The 15,874-nt window shown below is 39.7% G+C and overlaps 1 protein-coding gene across 1 annotated transcript in view; it reads left to right on the top strand.

The window, feature by feature from the left end:
* CSPP1 (centrosome and spindle pole associated protein 1) overlaps positions 1–15,874 on the top strand; it is a 142,275-nt gene that overhangs the window by 120,595 nt on the left and 5,806 nt on the right. The window contains 4 exon segments of the mRNA XM_030303813.2: positions 3,556–3,695; positions 7,412–7,552; positions 9,866–9,912; positions 14,226–14,289. Coding sequence (XP_030159673.1) covers positions 3,556–3,695; positions 7,412–7,552; positions 9,866–9,912; positions 14,226–14,289 — 392 coding nt within the window.

Below are 15,874 nucleotides of genomic sequence, written 5' to 3'. Positions count from 1 at the left end.
TAGTAGGAAGTAAAGTCAATATAGTGGGTAACTGCCACAGTTTTATTAAAGGATGTTTATTTTTAAAAAAATTATTTATTTTGGCATAATTTTAAAGAAAAGTTGCAAACATAGTACAGAATTCCCATATGCCCCTCAGTTTTCCTAATTGTTAACATCTTACTAGAGTAGAGTTTTCCCAATTGTTAACATCATACTAGAGTATGACTGTCACTAAAAAGCTGATATTGGAACATTACTACTATGTCCCAGACTTTTTGGATTTCTCTAGTTTTTCCGTTAATGTTCTCTTTCTATTCCAGGATGTAATCAATATATACAGTACCACATTACATTTAGTTGTCATGTCTCCTAATCCTCTCTGGTCTGAAACAATTTCTCATTCTTGTTTTCATGACTAACAGTCTAGAGGGGTATTGACTTCTGGAATCCTGTAGAATGTCACTTAATCTGGGTTTGTCTGAAGTTTATTCATGATTAGACTGGTGTTAAGGGTTTTTGGAAAGAATAGCACAGGGCAGGTGGTCTTCTCATCACATCACATTGCATCGCATCATGGGGGTACATGGCATCTACTTGATATCCCTGGGGATGGGAACCTTTATCATTTGGTTAAAGTAGAATTTGCCAAGTTTCTCTGCTGCAGTTAGTATTCTTTTTTTTTTTTTTTTCAACGTTTATTTATTTTTTTTGGGACAGAGAGAGACAGAGCATGAACGGGGGAGGGGCAGAGAGAGAGGGAGACACAGAATCGGAAACAGGCTCCAGGCTCCGAGCCATCAGCCCAGAGCCCGACGCGGGGCTCGAACTCACGGACCGCGAGATCGTGACCTGGCTGAAGTCGGACGCTTAACCGACTGCGCCACCCAGGCGCCCCTGCAGTTAGTATTCTTAAGACACTAATCAATAAATCTGGCACACTTGCAAGAATGGGTAGGAGGTGGGATTAAGCTCCATCTCCTGGAGAGGGGGTGGGTTATCTATATATATTATTCAGAATTGTAAATGGTAAAATAATAAAATTTAAAATAAAAAATAAAAACTGTAGGAAAGATTTGTCCCTTCTCTTCCCTTTATTCAATCATTTATTTATATCACTTTTGTTTCATGTATATTTATTTTGTACTTTGAGTTATAATCCATTTTCCATTCTTTGTGGGCACTTCTTTACTTTCTGGTATTATAAGACACTCCAGGATCCTCTTGTACTTCCCCTACCTCAGCCCTAAAATCAGCCATTTCTCCAGGGAGCCATGATTCCTCTTGGAGAATGGTATTTAGAAACCAAGCTCTGGATGCTGGTTGTGCTTGCTGCTACTGGGTGTCATTGCTTCTGGGCAGATGGACAGTGGACAGAGCTAGAGAATTTAATATATATATGTGTGCTAAGTCATATTAGCATATATCTGTCATTGTTCCCGGGTCTGTCAGTTTGTATATTTGTTCAGTTCCTACTGACATTCATGATTCTAATCCAGTATGTAGTAGGATTTTTACGTAGCATCTTTTTTTTAATTTTTAAATTGTTTAATGTTTATTTTTGTGAGAGAGAGAGAGAGCGTGCGAGAGAGCGTGTGCGCGCATGAGTAGGGGAGGGGCAGAGAGAGAGAGAGGGAGATACAGAATGTGAAGCAGGCTCCAGGGTCTGAGCTGTCAGCATAGAGCCCGACATCAGACTCGAACTCACAAACTGAGATCATGACCTGAAGTCAGGCGCTTAACCCAGTGGGCCACCCAGGTGCCCTTATAGCATCGTAACCTCTGAGCATGTTCTGGTGAAGTAAACACAGTGAGGAAGTTTTGTGATATAGAATGGCTAGATAATGATGTATTAACCCAAGGTGGTGATTTTCTTTTATAATAGATTAATTCTAAGTAATTGAGAGGTCAGTATAGTTTTTCTGTATTTACTTTTATGATGTTATAAATGTCTTAACTATTGCAGCATTCTGTATTCAGACATGCATATTTAATTCAATGTAATAGGTTATTGGCATTTTACTTTCTTTTTTTCATTCATAAGTTGAATGCTGTACTCTCTTTTAGCAAACCAATATAAGAAAGAGAAACCAGGCAGCTCTTCAGTTTTCTCATTTGTAAATGGTAATGATAATTTCTACCCCAAGATACTTTAGTGAAGAATAAATAAATGTATGTATTTGAAACTGCCTTGTAAATTCTACGTGCTAACTTAAGTTAGAGAATATATGTTAGAATTGCCATCATTGAGCAAGATTTGGTTAATACATTTACTTTGGTATAATTTTTAACATGTATTGTAGTCAGAGACATCCCAGAGTTGATTCTTTATTCTGATTTTATAAACTGTCACAAAAAGAATCTCTTGTTAATTCACATTATGGAGCTCTTACTATATGTTAGGCACAAAACAAACATTAGCTAGCTCACATGCAAAGAAGATTTAACAACCTAATTCCTAACTTAGCATTTTATTTAACTCTTAGCATTAATGGAAACTAGATAGGAGTCAAATTTAATGGCCTCCTGTAAGCCTTTTTACCATTTGTTTTGCATTTTAATGAATCCTGTCACCCTGAGTGGCTCACTATTTAGAGGTCTGTCTCAGCCTTGACAAGATAGTTTTGTGGCCCCAGTGACTCCTCATCCTCACCCTGAAGTGGTATTGCCTGTTGGGATCCAAGCTGTTACCATCTAGGTGCTTAGGGAAGATTTAGTGAACAAAGAAATGAAGGCAGGAATGGGACCAAGTCTCTGACAGTTGTAGATTAAAGTTCCATTTTCAAAAAGAATACTAAATAATATAGGCCTATCTGGTGCTATGGGAAGCAGCAGGGGATACCTGGTTTTTCTTTTCAGGGCTAAAGACACTGTCCCCCATCCCTGTCCTCTTCTTAGTCACTTCCCCAAAGCCCTAGCAGGAAACTCGCTTACTAAGCCACGTGCTTATTATGTTAACTTCCTAGGTACCACGGGATTAGAGCATTAATTAACTAATTAGGTATTGAATTCCCTGAAAGCCCACTGTAAAATTAGTGTTGGAGACTGTGGGTAGTACCCGTTATATTGGGCAGCATATTAATACCACATTTCTCTGTATAATTTTTATTTTAGGCTGAGGGGAAGATAACATTTTTTAATTACCTAATATGTATCAGATACAATGCTGGGTACATTACAGTGTGTAGTTTCACTTAATTAAAAGGAATAGACATCATCTACATCTTACAGATGATAAAATCAGGGTCAGACTGCAAGTAAATAGCAGAGCTGGTCTTTGAATCTTGGTCTTGCTGACCTTAACGGCTGTGATCTCTCTACTGTGTGGAACATTGTAAGGTAAAGCTAAGTCATTTTACTCTTCTAATAAGGTACTTTGCATCGGAATGTCTTGAAAGATTATAGTAACCTTTACTGTATTTTTTAATACAAGAGTCTGAAAAAGCAGATATTAGAGTAAATTTTTATAATATATTGTGATATCAGATGCCACATTTCTTGTACAGGGAGTTAAATGTGAACTCTAATTTTCTTTTCCTTAAAACACATTTATCAAAATTTGTCATTTATCTGTAGGAAAAGAGAAAAGAATCCCATGGATATATTTGACATGGCTAGACATCGGTTGCAAGCTCCTGTCAGAAGACAGTCACCTAAGGGCTTAGATGCTACTACTTTTCAGAATATTCATGACTTCAATGAGTTGAAAGACAGAGGTGAGTAGAATGCTGCTGTTTTAAAGATAACAGCCTGTGTTCCACCCATATTCAAGTATTTATTTGTATCCTTTTTCTAAAGTAGTTTCATTTATAATACACATTTTAAACGATGATGAGTAAACTTCTGTATACTCTAGTTCTTCAGTATCCGAACGAAGCTTTAGTGTATCTCTAACAGCATAGAGCTGTTAAAGCCTGTCAGGAGTGGACTCGATCAGGTAGAATGAGAAGAGTGTCGTTAATGAAAGGTGGACAGAGCAAGATGAGCTGAGGAAAGAAACTGGGAAGGAACAGCCAGAGTGACTGGAGGAAAAGTAGGAGAATGTGGTATCCTGAAAGCTAAGTGAAGAGTGTGTCAAGGAGAAGGGATCATGTAAGATGAATATTGCAAAGTGTCAGTTGGATGAGATGTCACTGGTGACCTCAATTAGATCTTTTTTGGTGAAATTATGGCATCAGAAACCAATTAACTTTGCAATTAGGATTGACTAGGAGGCAAAGTGTTGAAGGCAACCCTTGGAGGAAGTTTGGCCAGGAAGGGGAGGAGCAAAGGGTCCAGGTCTGGGGAACTTGTTAGGATGCTAATGTGAAGGGCTGTTACTGGGGAAGAGGTGTGAGATACAGAAGAGAGAGAGAATGATGAGAGCAGGGTCCCTGAGGAGGCAGGAGGAAATAGAGGATTTTTGAAGGAAGAAAGTAGAGAATATTTGATAAAGCACTTAGAAGGAGGAGAGAAAGCTTAGTAGGGAAATAGATTGCCAAGATACACAGTGGCCTGGGAGATGGAAAATGTGTAGAGGAGCCAAAATGTGTGTTATATGTGACTTTCCTTTTGGACCTTTTTTTTTTTTTTTTAATTTTTTTTTTTTTTTCAACGTTTATTTATTTTTGGGACAGAGAGAGACAGAGCATGAACGGGGGAGGGGCAGAGAGAGAGGGAGACACAGAATCGGAAACAGGCTCCAGGCTCTGAGCCATCAGCCCAGAGCCTGACGCGGGGCTTGAACTCACGGACCGCGAGATTGTGACCTGGCTGAAGTCGGACGCTTAACCGACTGCGCCACCCAGGCACCCCCCTTTTGGACCTTTTAATAGAGCAGGTATTGGAGTCAAGGGGGCAGAGATGGATGTGTGATCATATGATCTATACCAGAATTTAACTTTTCTTCTTTTTACTTTTTTGTAAATGTTTGTTTATTTGTGAGAGAGAGAGAGCAAGCGAGCATGAGTGGGGGAGGGGCAGAGAGAGAGTGTCTTCATTTTAAGAGTAAGAGCTATTATTGAGAGTTTTGAAAATACAGATAAAGAAAGAGGGAAAAATCACCTTACTCAAACCACCTAAATATAAACACCATTCTTATTTCAAGTCTTCTTTCTGAGCCTAATTAAAGCAAAAAAGGTAAAAATAAGATCTAAGTGTTAATTTTTCCTTTTGTTTTTCATTTATACTTACAAGTGTCATCATTTACATATACTGTAGCTTTTTAATTCTACTATTTGTTGATAATTTACTGTATGCAGGAATTGTATTAAGCCCAGTGGGTCTCGGGGCACATTGGTGCCTGTCAGCGGAGTATCCAACTTTTGCTCAGGTCATGATCTCACGGTTCATGGGTTAGAGCCCCAGCACAGAACCTGCTTTGGATTCTGTGTCTCCCTCTCTTTCTGCCCCTCCTCTGCTTGCATGTAGGCAAGCTCTCTCTCTCTCAAAAATAAACATTAAAAAAAATTATTGGTGTGCCTGGGTGTTTCAGTCAGTTAAGTGTCTTACTTAGGCTCAGGTCATGATCTCACGGTTGGTGAGTTCAAGCCCTGCATCAAGCTCTGTGCTGACAGCTCAGAGTCTGGAGCCTGCTTCAGATTCTGTGTCCCCCTCTCTTTCTGCCCCTCCACCTGCTTGTGCTCTCTCTCTGTCTCTCAAAAATAAATAAATGTTTGGAAAAGAACAAGCCAGTGCATCTCAAGAATTTGGTCAGGGGATCTGTGAGGTCAAAACTGTTTTTATTCAGGGCACATGGGTGGCTCAGTTGGTTAAGTGTCCAACTTCGGCTCAGGTCATGATCTCACGGCTCATGAATTCAAGCCTTGTGTTGAGCTCTGTGCTGACAGCTCGGAGCCTGGAACCTGCTTCAGATTCTGTCTCCCTCTCTCTGCCCCTCTGCCACTTGCGCTCTGTCTCTCTCTCTCTCTCTCAAATATAAATAAACATTAAAAAAAAACCTTTTTATTATAAATTAAGACATTATTTGTCTTTTTTATTTTTATTCTCACGTGTGTATACAGGTTTTCTGGAGGTTACACAGCATCTGATAACTTCATTGCTCTGATGCTAATACTACAGTGTGTTTGTGTGTTCTTATTTTTAATTTTTTTTTTTTAGTTTAATTTCTAATAAAGTTTGTGTATGTGAGAGGCTTAGATAAAAGCTCTTAGGGGTCCTCAAAGATCATGAGATCATGAGAACAAAAAAGGTTTACACCACAAATTGAGCCACTCATTTTCCCTATGTTATTTCCACATTGAGTCCTTGTTCATCATGTGACTCAGTTGTTGATATCTCTTGTTTTTACAGAAAGGAAACAGAGTCTGAAAGTGGCAAAGTCAGGGTCTATCCAATCCAAGTTCATGTGTCCAGTCTCTTCTGTTAACTTTGTCCTTAATCATTTTCTAATTCCTAGGTATTCAACATAGTTCCCATTTTTTATGTTATACTATTACATTATTTTGATAATTTTGGTAACTTCTGATCATAAAGCTCTTTATATATTTAGGATCAATTCTTTAAAAAAAAAATTTTTTTTTTTCAACGTTTATTTATTTTTGGTACAGAGAGAGACAGAGCATGAACGGGGGAGGGGCAGAGAGAGAGGGAGACACAGAATCGGAAACAGGCTCCAGGCTCTGAACCATCAGCCCAGAGCCCGACGCGGGGCTCGAACTCACGGACCGCGAGATCGTGACCTGGCTGAAGTCGGACGCTTAACCGACTGCGCCACCCAGGCGCCCCATAGGATCAATTCTTTAAATTCTATCCCAGAAGTGTAATTAGTAGATCAAAGGGAATAATAGTTTCAGGGCTTTTTTAATGTATGTAGTATATTTTTGTTCTCAACATTTAAAAATTAAGGTTTAACATTTTCATTCTGATCAATTGATATTCTTGAATTGTGGCATAGGGGAATTCTTAGACTGTCATTTCCTCCACTAATGACATCTCTCTCCTAAAGTTCCAGCCAGTCTACATTTGTCTTGCTTTTTGCATGATACTTGCAAGGGTTAAAATTTTAATTGGCCAGTAACATTATATTTTCATTTTTTCAGTATATTTTAGGGATTGGCTGTGATTACAGTGTTTCATGGCTGCTTGAGTTGTAGCCATGTGACTGACTGCTTGGACATAGTTGCCTAGCTATGTGTTTGGGGTGGGGGGTATCTTCGGGAGTGGGATGGTAGGAGAATGCCTAATAAGTTAGTGCTTGTTCTGGTGAGGGTTTCCTTATAATGTTGGTAAGTTTGTGAAAGGGCACCTATTTAAAGAATATTAATTTCATGTTCTTTAGTTTTATGATAATTTTAGTATCTTTTAACTTTAGTGAAATTTTATTATTTATATTCTTTGATTTTGAAATTAGGTTATTCATATGTTTATAGTGAAGTTTAATAAAATTTCCTTTGGAAACAAGATTGAACTTAGCTGTATATTTTTGTACTAGATTCAGAAACACGAATTGATCTGAAATTTATGTACCCGGATCCTCCAAGAGATCACCACACCTTAGAGATTCAGCAGCAAGCCCTGCTAAGAGAACAGCAGAAGAAACTGAATAGAATAAAGATGCAGGAAGGTGCTGAAGGTAAGAAATAATCATTACTATCTCAAATAGTATCAGTGAGTTGTTTTTTGTTGTTGTTATTGGCTTTTTTCTCTCTCTGGTATTGATTTCAGTTCCAGGCAATTTCCCTCCACTGGCAGCTCTATGCTCACATGGCTCTTGTAGCATATAGTCCCAGAAAAATACAGGTCCCAGGGAGGGCTCTGATTGGTGTGGCTGAGGTATGTTATCCATGTATGAGAAGGGCCCAGCCATTCACTGTAATGAGGAAGATTGAGCACCTTGGCTAGGTCAGGTGACATCTGCAGCAAGAAGTAGGAACCAAGGGAAGGAATGCTGGGGCATTTCTTTATCATGCATGTCTGCCAGGTTTTGATACGACATAAAGTTTGTACAGCACCAGACTGGGCTGTGAACATGTTTTTGTATAATCAGCCAGTCAGCAGATACTTACTAAGTGACTACCGTAAGCACAAATACACATATCCAGGGGATGTGGTGATGAAGGAAATAATGCTACTGCTCTCTAGGAGCTTATACTTTGGGGGAGACATTAGCTGCTAAATAAGCATTAAGTGTGATGAATGCTGCAAAGGAGAAATCTAGGATCCCTTGGGAGTGTGGAACTAGGGGTGGGGGAGCATCTGGTAGCAGAGTGGAGCAGCTGCCTCAGTATCTGTGCTCCCTGTTGACCCAGTGACCCTCACACATATTTCACCAGCTTTGCCAGCCTTCAGGCCACTGAGAGTGGCCATAGAAAATGAGTTGTACAAACGCAATAGTCTGGTAACAAGGAGAGGACGTGGTCCTACCAGTAATTTTTAGGAAAATTTAAGACCCTAATTTGGCAGGTTGATCTGGCCTGCAGGATCTGAGGAACCTTTTTCTGACCATGAAGCAGTATCACAGGAGTAAGGGGTATACCACTTTAGGCCTAGGTCAAGACTTTGATAAAGATTGATATAGGGAAAGTCTTTCCTCTATCTTGTACAGAATTTTTCACAGTGGTCTCATAGATCACCCTCTGACAGCAGAGTAACTCAAATTCTATGATAAATACTAGGCATGCCATCAGAGAAGAGAAAAGCAAATACATTGTTCAACCTTTACAAGCATTTTGGTGGAATTTTCGCTTAGGAATTCCAGCTGATGATCTGATCTGGTGTGATCTTGGCAAATTAGGCTGATTAACCCAAAAATAGTCCCCAGGTAGATTCAGATGTGTTTTTGCGCTGTGGGTATCCATTTTCCATAGCAACCATCTGCCACCTTCCAACAAACAGTATGATGACTTAATTCATAAAAATATGGTTTAACTATAAAACAGTCACAAACATGGTGTAAAATATTCTAAGAGCCTGGGTGGCTCAGTTGGTTAAGTATCTGATTCTTGGATTTTCGGCTCAGGTCATGATCTCATGGTTTGTGAGGGCAAGCCCTGCGCCGGGCTCCGTACTGATAGCATGGGGCCTGCTTGGTAATCTCTCTTTCTCCCTCTCTCTTTCTCTGCCCCTACCCTGCTCTCTCCCTCTCTTTCTCAAAATAAATATTAAAAAAAAAAAAATTCTAAGAAGGAATACAGGCCGTCATTCATTGGTAGAGTATTTATTCCCAATGGCAGGTTCTAAAGGACAAAATGCACTATTCAGAGGAACACATAGGAACACTGGTCAGATCAAAGAGGGACCTTTGGTATACATGATCCAGAATATTTGCCCCTGGAACCAGATACCTAGAGCTGAACTAGCCTCCTTCAGTTCATGTGAGGGGCCTGTGTTTAACTCCACTCAGCAAATTTCTACGCAGATTGTGGAAGTATGAAAGAAGATGGTGAAGAATTCTGCATTATTTTCTCTTTCTGTAGGCATCAGTTTCAAGTTCACAGTGATTTTATTGTTTCTATTCATTAATGTGAATGGAAGAATTTTATTCAATTAAAATGGATGCTTAGTTATATTTATTAATAAGTAATATCTTTAACATTGTAAAATGTGATAGTTGAAAAAGAATTTCTAATAGAGCACTAGCTAGTTACAAAAGATATTCTAAAAATTTTTTTTTAATTTTATTTTAGAAAATCTGTTTTTAATGTTCATATATTTTTGAGAGAGAGAGAGCATGCTAGCTGGGGAAGGGCAGAGAGAGACAGAATCTGAAGCAGGCTTCAGGCTCCGAGCTGTCAGCACAGAGTCTGACGCAGGGCCCGAACTCATGCCAAGATGTGAGATAATGACCTGAGCTCAAGTCAGATGCTCAACTAACTGAGCCACCCAGGTGCCCCTAAAAATTTTTATTTTAAAATGTTTTCTAACTTTTTTTCTCCATTAACTGTAGTTGACTTGGATGCTATCCCAAGTGCTAAAGTACGGGACCACAGAATGGTAAGAAACCACTTATTTTTTTACGACAATTTTTCAGGTTAGTTTTTGGGGGATAAAAAATTTTTAGAAATATGGTGAGTAATCCAGTTTTGAATATTGAATTAAGAAAGAATTTAAATATTGTCTCATCCATGTAGTGGGTAGTAGAGATATATTAGTATAATACATAGAAAATGTATTGTTATACAAAGTATATTGTGGCATTGGATCTAGGCTCTTCAAGTTGGTCTGTTTTTAATTGTGTGACTTCAGGCAAGATATTTAATCTTTCTGTGCCTTAGCTTCCTGATCTGTAAAATAGGATAGTATTACCTCTGAGGGTGGCTATAAGTAAATTATTATTTGCAAGGCACTTAGAGATAGGCCTGTCACGTAATTTCTATATAAATGTTGATTAAATAAATGAAAAATAGTTTGGGTTGTTGTGGGGATTAAGTGAGATAATGTATTAAAAAAGCCTTTAGCATAGAGCCTGGCCCATAATAAGTGCAGCGTGTTTGCTGTCAGTATGAGCAGCAGTGGAAGTAGGAGTTTATTATATAAATATTGGTGAGGCCTATTAAGAAAGAAAGCAAGGTAAGGGTGTTACTCTTATCGTGAGGAGGTGAAATCTGTGCAGAGACTGAATAAAGGGAAGGAATGAGGGGCCCCTGGGCAGCTCAGTTTGTTAAGCATCTGACTCTGGATTGTGGCTCAGGTTCCTGAGATCAAGCCCTGCATTGGGCTCTGTGCTGACAGTGTGGAGCCTGCTTGGGATCCTCTTTCTCCCTCTCTCTCTCTCTGCCCCTCATGCATGTGTGTACATGTATTCTCTCTCTCAAGTAAACACTTAAGAGAAGGGATGAGCTGCTTTCATGCAACAAATATGTATTGAATACTTACTGTGGAGCAGATAGACGGTGCTAGGTGCTGGGGGCATAGGAATGAAGAAAAATCCCTGCCCTCTGAGGGCTAGCTTTCTGTTAAGAGGGAGAGACAATAAATAAATATATAGTATGTTAGATTGTGGGGCTCTGGAGAAAATAATAGCCTGGAAAGGTGCTGGGTGTCCTGGGGTAAGAGAGTTTACAATGTTGGGGGGCACCTGGGTGGCTCAGTTAGGTGTCCAACTTTGGCTCAGGTCATGATCTCGTGGTTCATGAGTTCAAGCTCCACGTCAGGCTCTGTGCCGACAGCTCGGAGGCTGGAGTCTGCTTCAAATTCTGTGTCTCCCTCTCTCTCTGCCCCTCCCCTGCTCATGTTCTCTCTCTCGTCTCTCTCTCTCTCTAGTCTCTCTCAAAAATAAATAAAACATTACAATAAAAAGAGGGTTTATTATGTGAAATACAGTGGGCATGAAAGGCCTCGTGGAGGAGGTAATATTCAAATAAGGACATCAAGGAGGTGGCTGTATGAATTAGCAGGGGACACATCTGGAGGAAGCAGTTTCTAGGCAGTGGCCCTGGGCAAGAGTAGGCTTGGTGCATACAGGAAGCAGTGACCAGGCTGGGGAGGCTGGAGAACCATGAGCAGAGTGGGTAGAGAGGTGATGGGCTGGATTGCAGAGCCTCCAAACCCATCACAGGGTTTTGCCTTTTACATTGTGCACATGTTGAGAAGCTTCCAGAGTTTTAGAGCAGAGTAGTGACACATGGCTACTGCTATAATCTAAGTGATTTAGCCTGGGATAGGAGTAGTGGAAGTGGTCAGAAGTGGCCGAATTTATGTATGTATGTATGTATGTATGTTTATTTAGAGAGAGAGCGCGCGCATGCATGCAGAGGAGGAGCAGAGAGGGAGAGAGAGAGAATCCTAAGCAGTCTCCTTGCTGTTAGTGCAGAGGCTGACGCGGGGTTCCAGCTTATAAACCGTGAGATCATGACCTGAGCTGAAATTAAGATTGGACACTTAACCAACTGAGCCATCCAGGCACCCCAGAAGTGTTTGGATTTATTTTGAAAGGAGACCTGAAAGGATTTTGACATATTGGTTGTAGAGTATGGGGAATCAAAGGTGGAGTCAAGGGTTCTGGTTGGGAGTTGACGTTTATAGCAGTAGGAAAGCAGAAGAAACACATTTGTGGGGGGAGAGATTTAGGAACTTAGTTTTAGACATGGTAAGTTTTGAGATGCCTATTAGACAAACAGTTGGAACTGGCAAGTAGCAGACAGATAAGTTCAGGGGAAAAGATTGGGGTTGGAAAGAAATTTAATCTTCACACACATGAATGGCAGAAACAGTATTGCCCCCATTTTCAGATTATAAAGATAAGGCTCAGGTAGGCTGTTTTAGTAGCTCAGGGTTCCAGTTGGTAGCTGTTGGTACTTAGTTTTGAACTGATAATGATGTTGCTAATAGCTACCATTTACAGCGTGACCACTGCTTACCTGTTCCAGATACTTGACATTTATTTCTCTAAAGTTCACAACAAGGTGTGCTTATCCCTATTTGACATATGAGGAAACTGCTAGCACATGGCCACGCAGTCAGTAAGCTGCAAAGCCCAGATCTGAAACCAAGGTGGTCTCAAGAGCTCCTCTTTGTCCCCGTACCACACCTATTCCTGAAGATTCTGTAGGTCGGTAGGTTTCTCTGTGTGTGGCAGCCACATTTCTCAGTGAAAAGATATCGAAATTTAACAGCTGGGATTTTGATTAAAATCCTGGATTAGTGGGGCATCTGGGTGGCTCAGTCAGTTAAGCGGCCGACTTCAGCTCAGATCATGAACTTGCAGTCCGTGAGTTTGAGCCCCACGTCAGGCTCTGTGCTGCTAGCTCAGAGCCCGGAGCCTGCTTTGGATTCTGTGTCTCCCCCTCTCTCTGCTCCTCCCCGCTCATGCTCTCTCTCTCAGAAATAAAGAAATTAAAAAAAAAAAATTAAAAAAAACCCTGGATTAGTAACACTGCATTTTGCTGAGTAGAAACTTAGCATAAGCCAACAGTTTATCATGGCTCTTACCAAAAAACTAATAAATTTTGGGCTCCTCATCTTCCTAGAAACTGGATTATATAGGAAACACAAATGAAAGTGGGGCAGGTTGTCATGGAGAAGATAGAGCTTGGGTGGACTTGGATCACTTTTCAGTTATGTGAAGGACTGTGATGAAGAACAGAGAGGTGTGGCGATAAGTATGCCATGCTAGGGACACCTGCTCCAGACCATTTGGTAAATATTAGATGCTGTTATTTTCATGCTAAAAAGCAAAAGCAGAATCAATAGGTGTTAAAAAGGAAAGTTAAATGCAGTATATGGAAGAACTGAGTGAAAGAGAAGAACTTTGTGATAATCAATGCTGTGTATCAGTGGAATGTATTTAGAAATTAATGGATAATAGCTCTCTGGTGGTGCATTCTAGCACATCCTAAAAATCTGGTGGGGAGGTGGTGTCAGGTGACTTTAGGCTCCTTCTAGCATCTAAGGTGATATTATTCTCTGTATGTAAATCTGTTAATCCCTTATTTGAGAGCTCATTACAAGCCCAGTCATAGTGTTATTTTGTTTCCTACTCTTCTGTTCTCTCTACATCTGTGCTATACCTGTGTGACAACTCCTGTCACACAGGGCTTTCCTTGTCTGGGGGCGTGCTCCTCTCTGTCCCCCATGGCACTGTGATCCACTCCACAGCAGAAAGTCTTACTCATCTTTGTTCCTGGCATGGAGGAAATAGTGCACTACACAGATTTATTGAAAGAATGAGTGAGTCTTGGCGGTGTTTAAAGACCTTTTAATTTTAATTGTGAACCTCAGTAGATGCCCCCTTTCCTGGGGTAGACCTCTGGGTGGCTCAGTCGGTTAAGCATCCAGCTGTCAATTTTGGCTTGATTCTTTTTTTTTTTTTTTTTTTTAAATTTTTTTTTTTTTTCAACGTTTATTTATTTTTGGGACAGAGAGAGACAGAGCATGAACGGGGGAGGGGCAGAGAGAGAGGGAGACACAGAATCGGAAACGGGCTCCAGGCTCCGAGCCATCAGCCCAGAGCCTGACGCGGGGCTCGAACTCACGGACCGCGAGATCGTGACCTGGCTGAAGTCGGACGCTTAACCGACTGCGCCACCCAGGCGCCCCAGTTTTGGCTTGATTCTTGATCTGGATTCTCTTTCCCCCTCTCCCCAACTCATGTGCATGCTCAATCTCTCAAAAATAAATAAATTTAAAAAAAATTATAAAAAAGGGCCTTTCTTGTATTTGGGGGGCATTGGAATGTGGTGTAGGAAGGAAGCAGCCATCCTTTTTTGCTAATTTTGGGAACAGTGTGGAGACATGTGCCTCTTGGTACAAGTTTGTTATTTTTCCATACAGTACTAATAAGAGTTGTTAATGTATGATTCTTTTAGCTTAGAGAGCACGCTGATGATTTTTTGAAAACTTCATTACTGGAATCTGATAGTGCTTTTATTGGTGAGTATATTTATTTTATGGATCTAGTTATTTAAATCTTAAACATTATATTTAAGTACTTTTTTCCATATTTACAAAATCACTACTTTACTCTTTGTTTTCCAAGGCGGTAAAAAGTGAATATTCTGTTTTACTAACTTAATAATTATCAAATTAATCTTAAAAACTCTAATCTTCAAAACTTTATAACTAAAATGAACTTTAGAAGTCATAGAAATGGTTCTCACAAATCCCTGTACATGAATTTTCATAACAGCTTTACTTCTAATAGCCAAAGCTGGACTCAGCTCAGATTTCCTTCAACAGGTGAGTAGTTAAACTGCAGTACCTCCATACTATGGACTGCTACTAAGAGATCAGTATCAAGTGTGTTTTATCAGTATCAATATCCTGGGTGTGAGACTATTGCTCTTGTTTTGCAAAACAGTACCACTGGGAGGAACTGGGCAAAGTGTATAAAGGACCTCTACCATTTCTTAAAACTGTATGTGAATCTTTCAATTTTAAAAAGTCCTAAGAATATATACTTAGTATTTTTTTAAGTTTGTTTTGTTTAATGAAAACAACTATAAAACTCTTAATGAAATAAAATAGAAATATCTATTTCATGGATTGGGAAACTCAGTATGGTTTAAGACCGTGGTTCTTCCCAACTTGATCTACAAATTCAGTGCAATCCCAATCAAAATTTATGGATATCAACAAACTGATTCTAAAGTTTATACGGAGGGGCAAAAGACCCAGAATAGCCAGCACCATATGGAAAGAGGACAAAGATGAGGACTGACACTACCTGACCTCAAGACTTACTATAAAGTTACAGTAATCAAGATGGGATGGTATTGGTGAAAGAATATACAGATAGATCATTTGAACGGAATAGAGTCTAGAAATAGATATATTTCTATATATCTATTTAATGAATATCTATATAATGAATTAGTGGTGGGGTATATATAGAAGTCAGAAAACTTTATTTTTTTTTATTAAAATTTTTTTAATGTTTATTTTTGAGAGAGAGACAGAGTGTGAGTGAGGGAGGAACCGGGGATGGGGTGGGGGGGAGGGACACAGAATCTGAAGCAGGTTCCAGGCTCTGAGCTGTCAGCACAGAGCCCAATGTGGGGCTCGAACTCACGATCCATGAGATCATGACCTGAGCTGAAGTTGGATGCTCATCTGACTGTGCCACCCAGGTGCCCCGAAGTCAGAAAACTTTATTTTTGGAGTTTTAGAAAACCACATCTTATTAAATAAAATGTAGCTATTGCTGCCTTAAAAAAAGAACAACAACAACAACAACAAAAAACCCAGTACATTTTAAATATCAGAAATTTGAGTATCACTTATAGGGATAAATGATAGTATCGTATCAGTGTTAAATTTCCTGAATGTGATAGTGGAATTGTAGGCTTAATGTAGGAGACAGTCCTTGTTCTTAGATAGTATGTGCTCAAGTATGTGGGGATGAAGTGTCATGATACCTGCAACTTACTGGTTCAGCAAAAACCAGCAACAACACCCTCCCCCCTCAAATAGAAATGAGGAAAAATAAGAAATGGTGATTTTAGGTATTTGTTATATT

Source organism: Lynx canadensis, chromosome F2 (assembly GCF_007474595.2).
Source record: "Lynx canadensis isolate LIC74 chromosome F2, mLynCan4.pri.v2, whole genome shotgun sequence".
Taxonomy (NCBI): domain Eukaryota; kingdom Metazoa; phylum Chordata; class Mammalia; order Carnivora; family Felidae; genus Lynx; species Lynx canadensis.
This window is presented reverse-complemented; position numbering and strand designations above follow the sequence as displayed.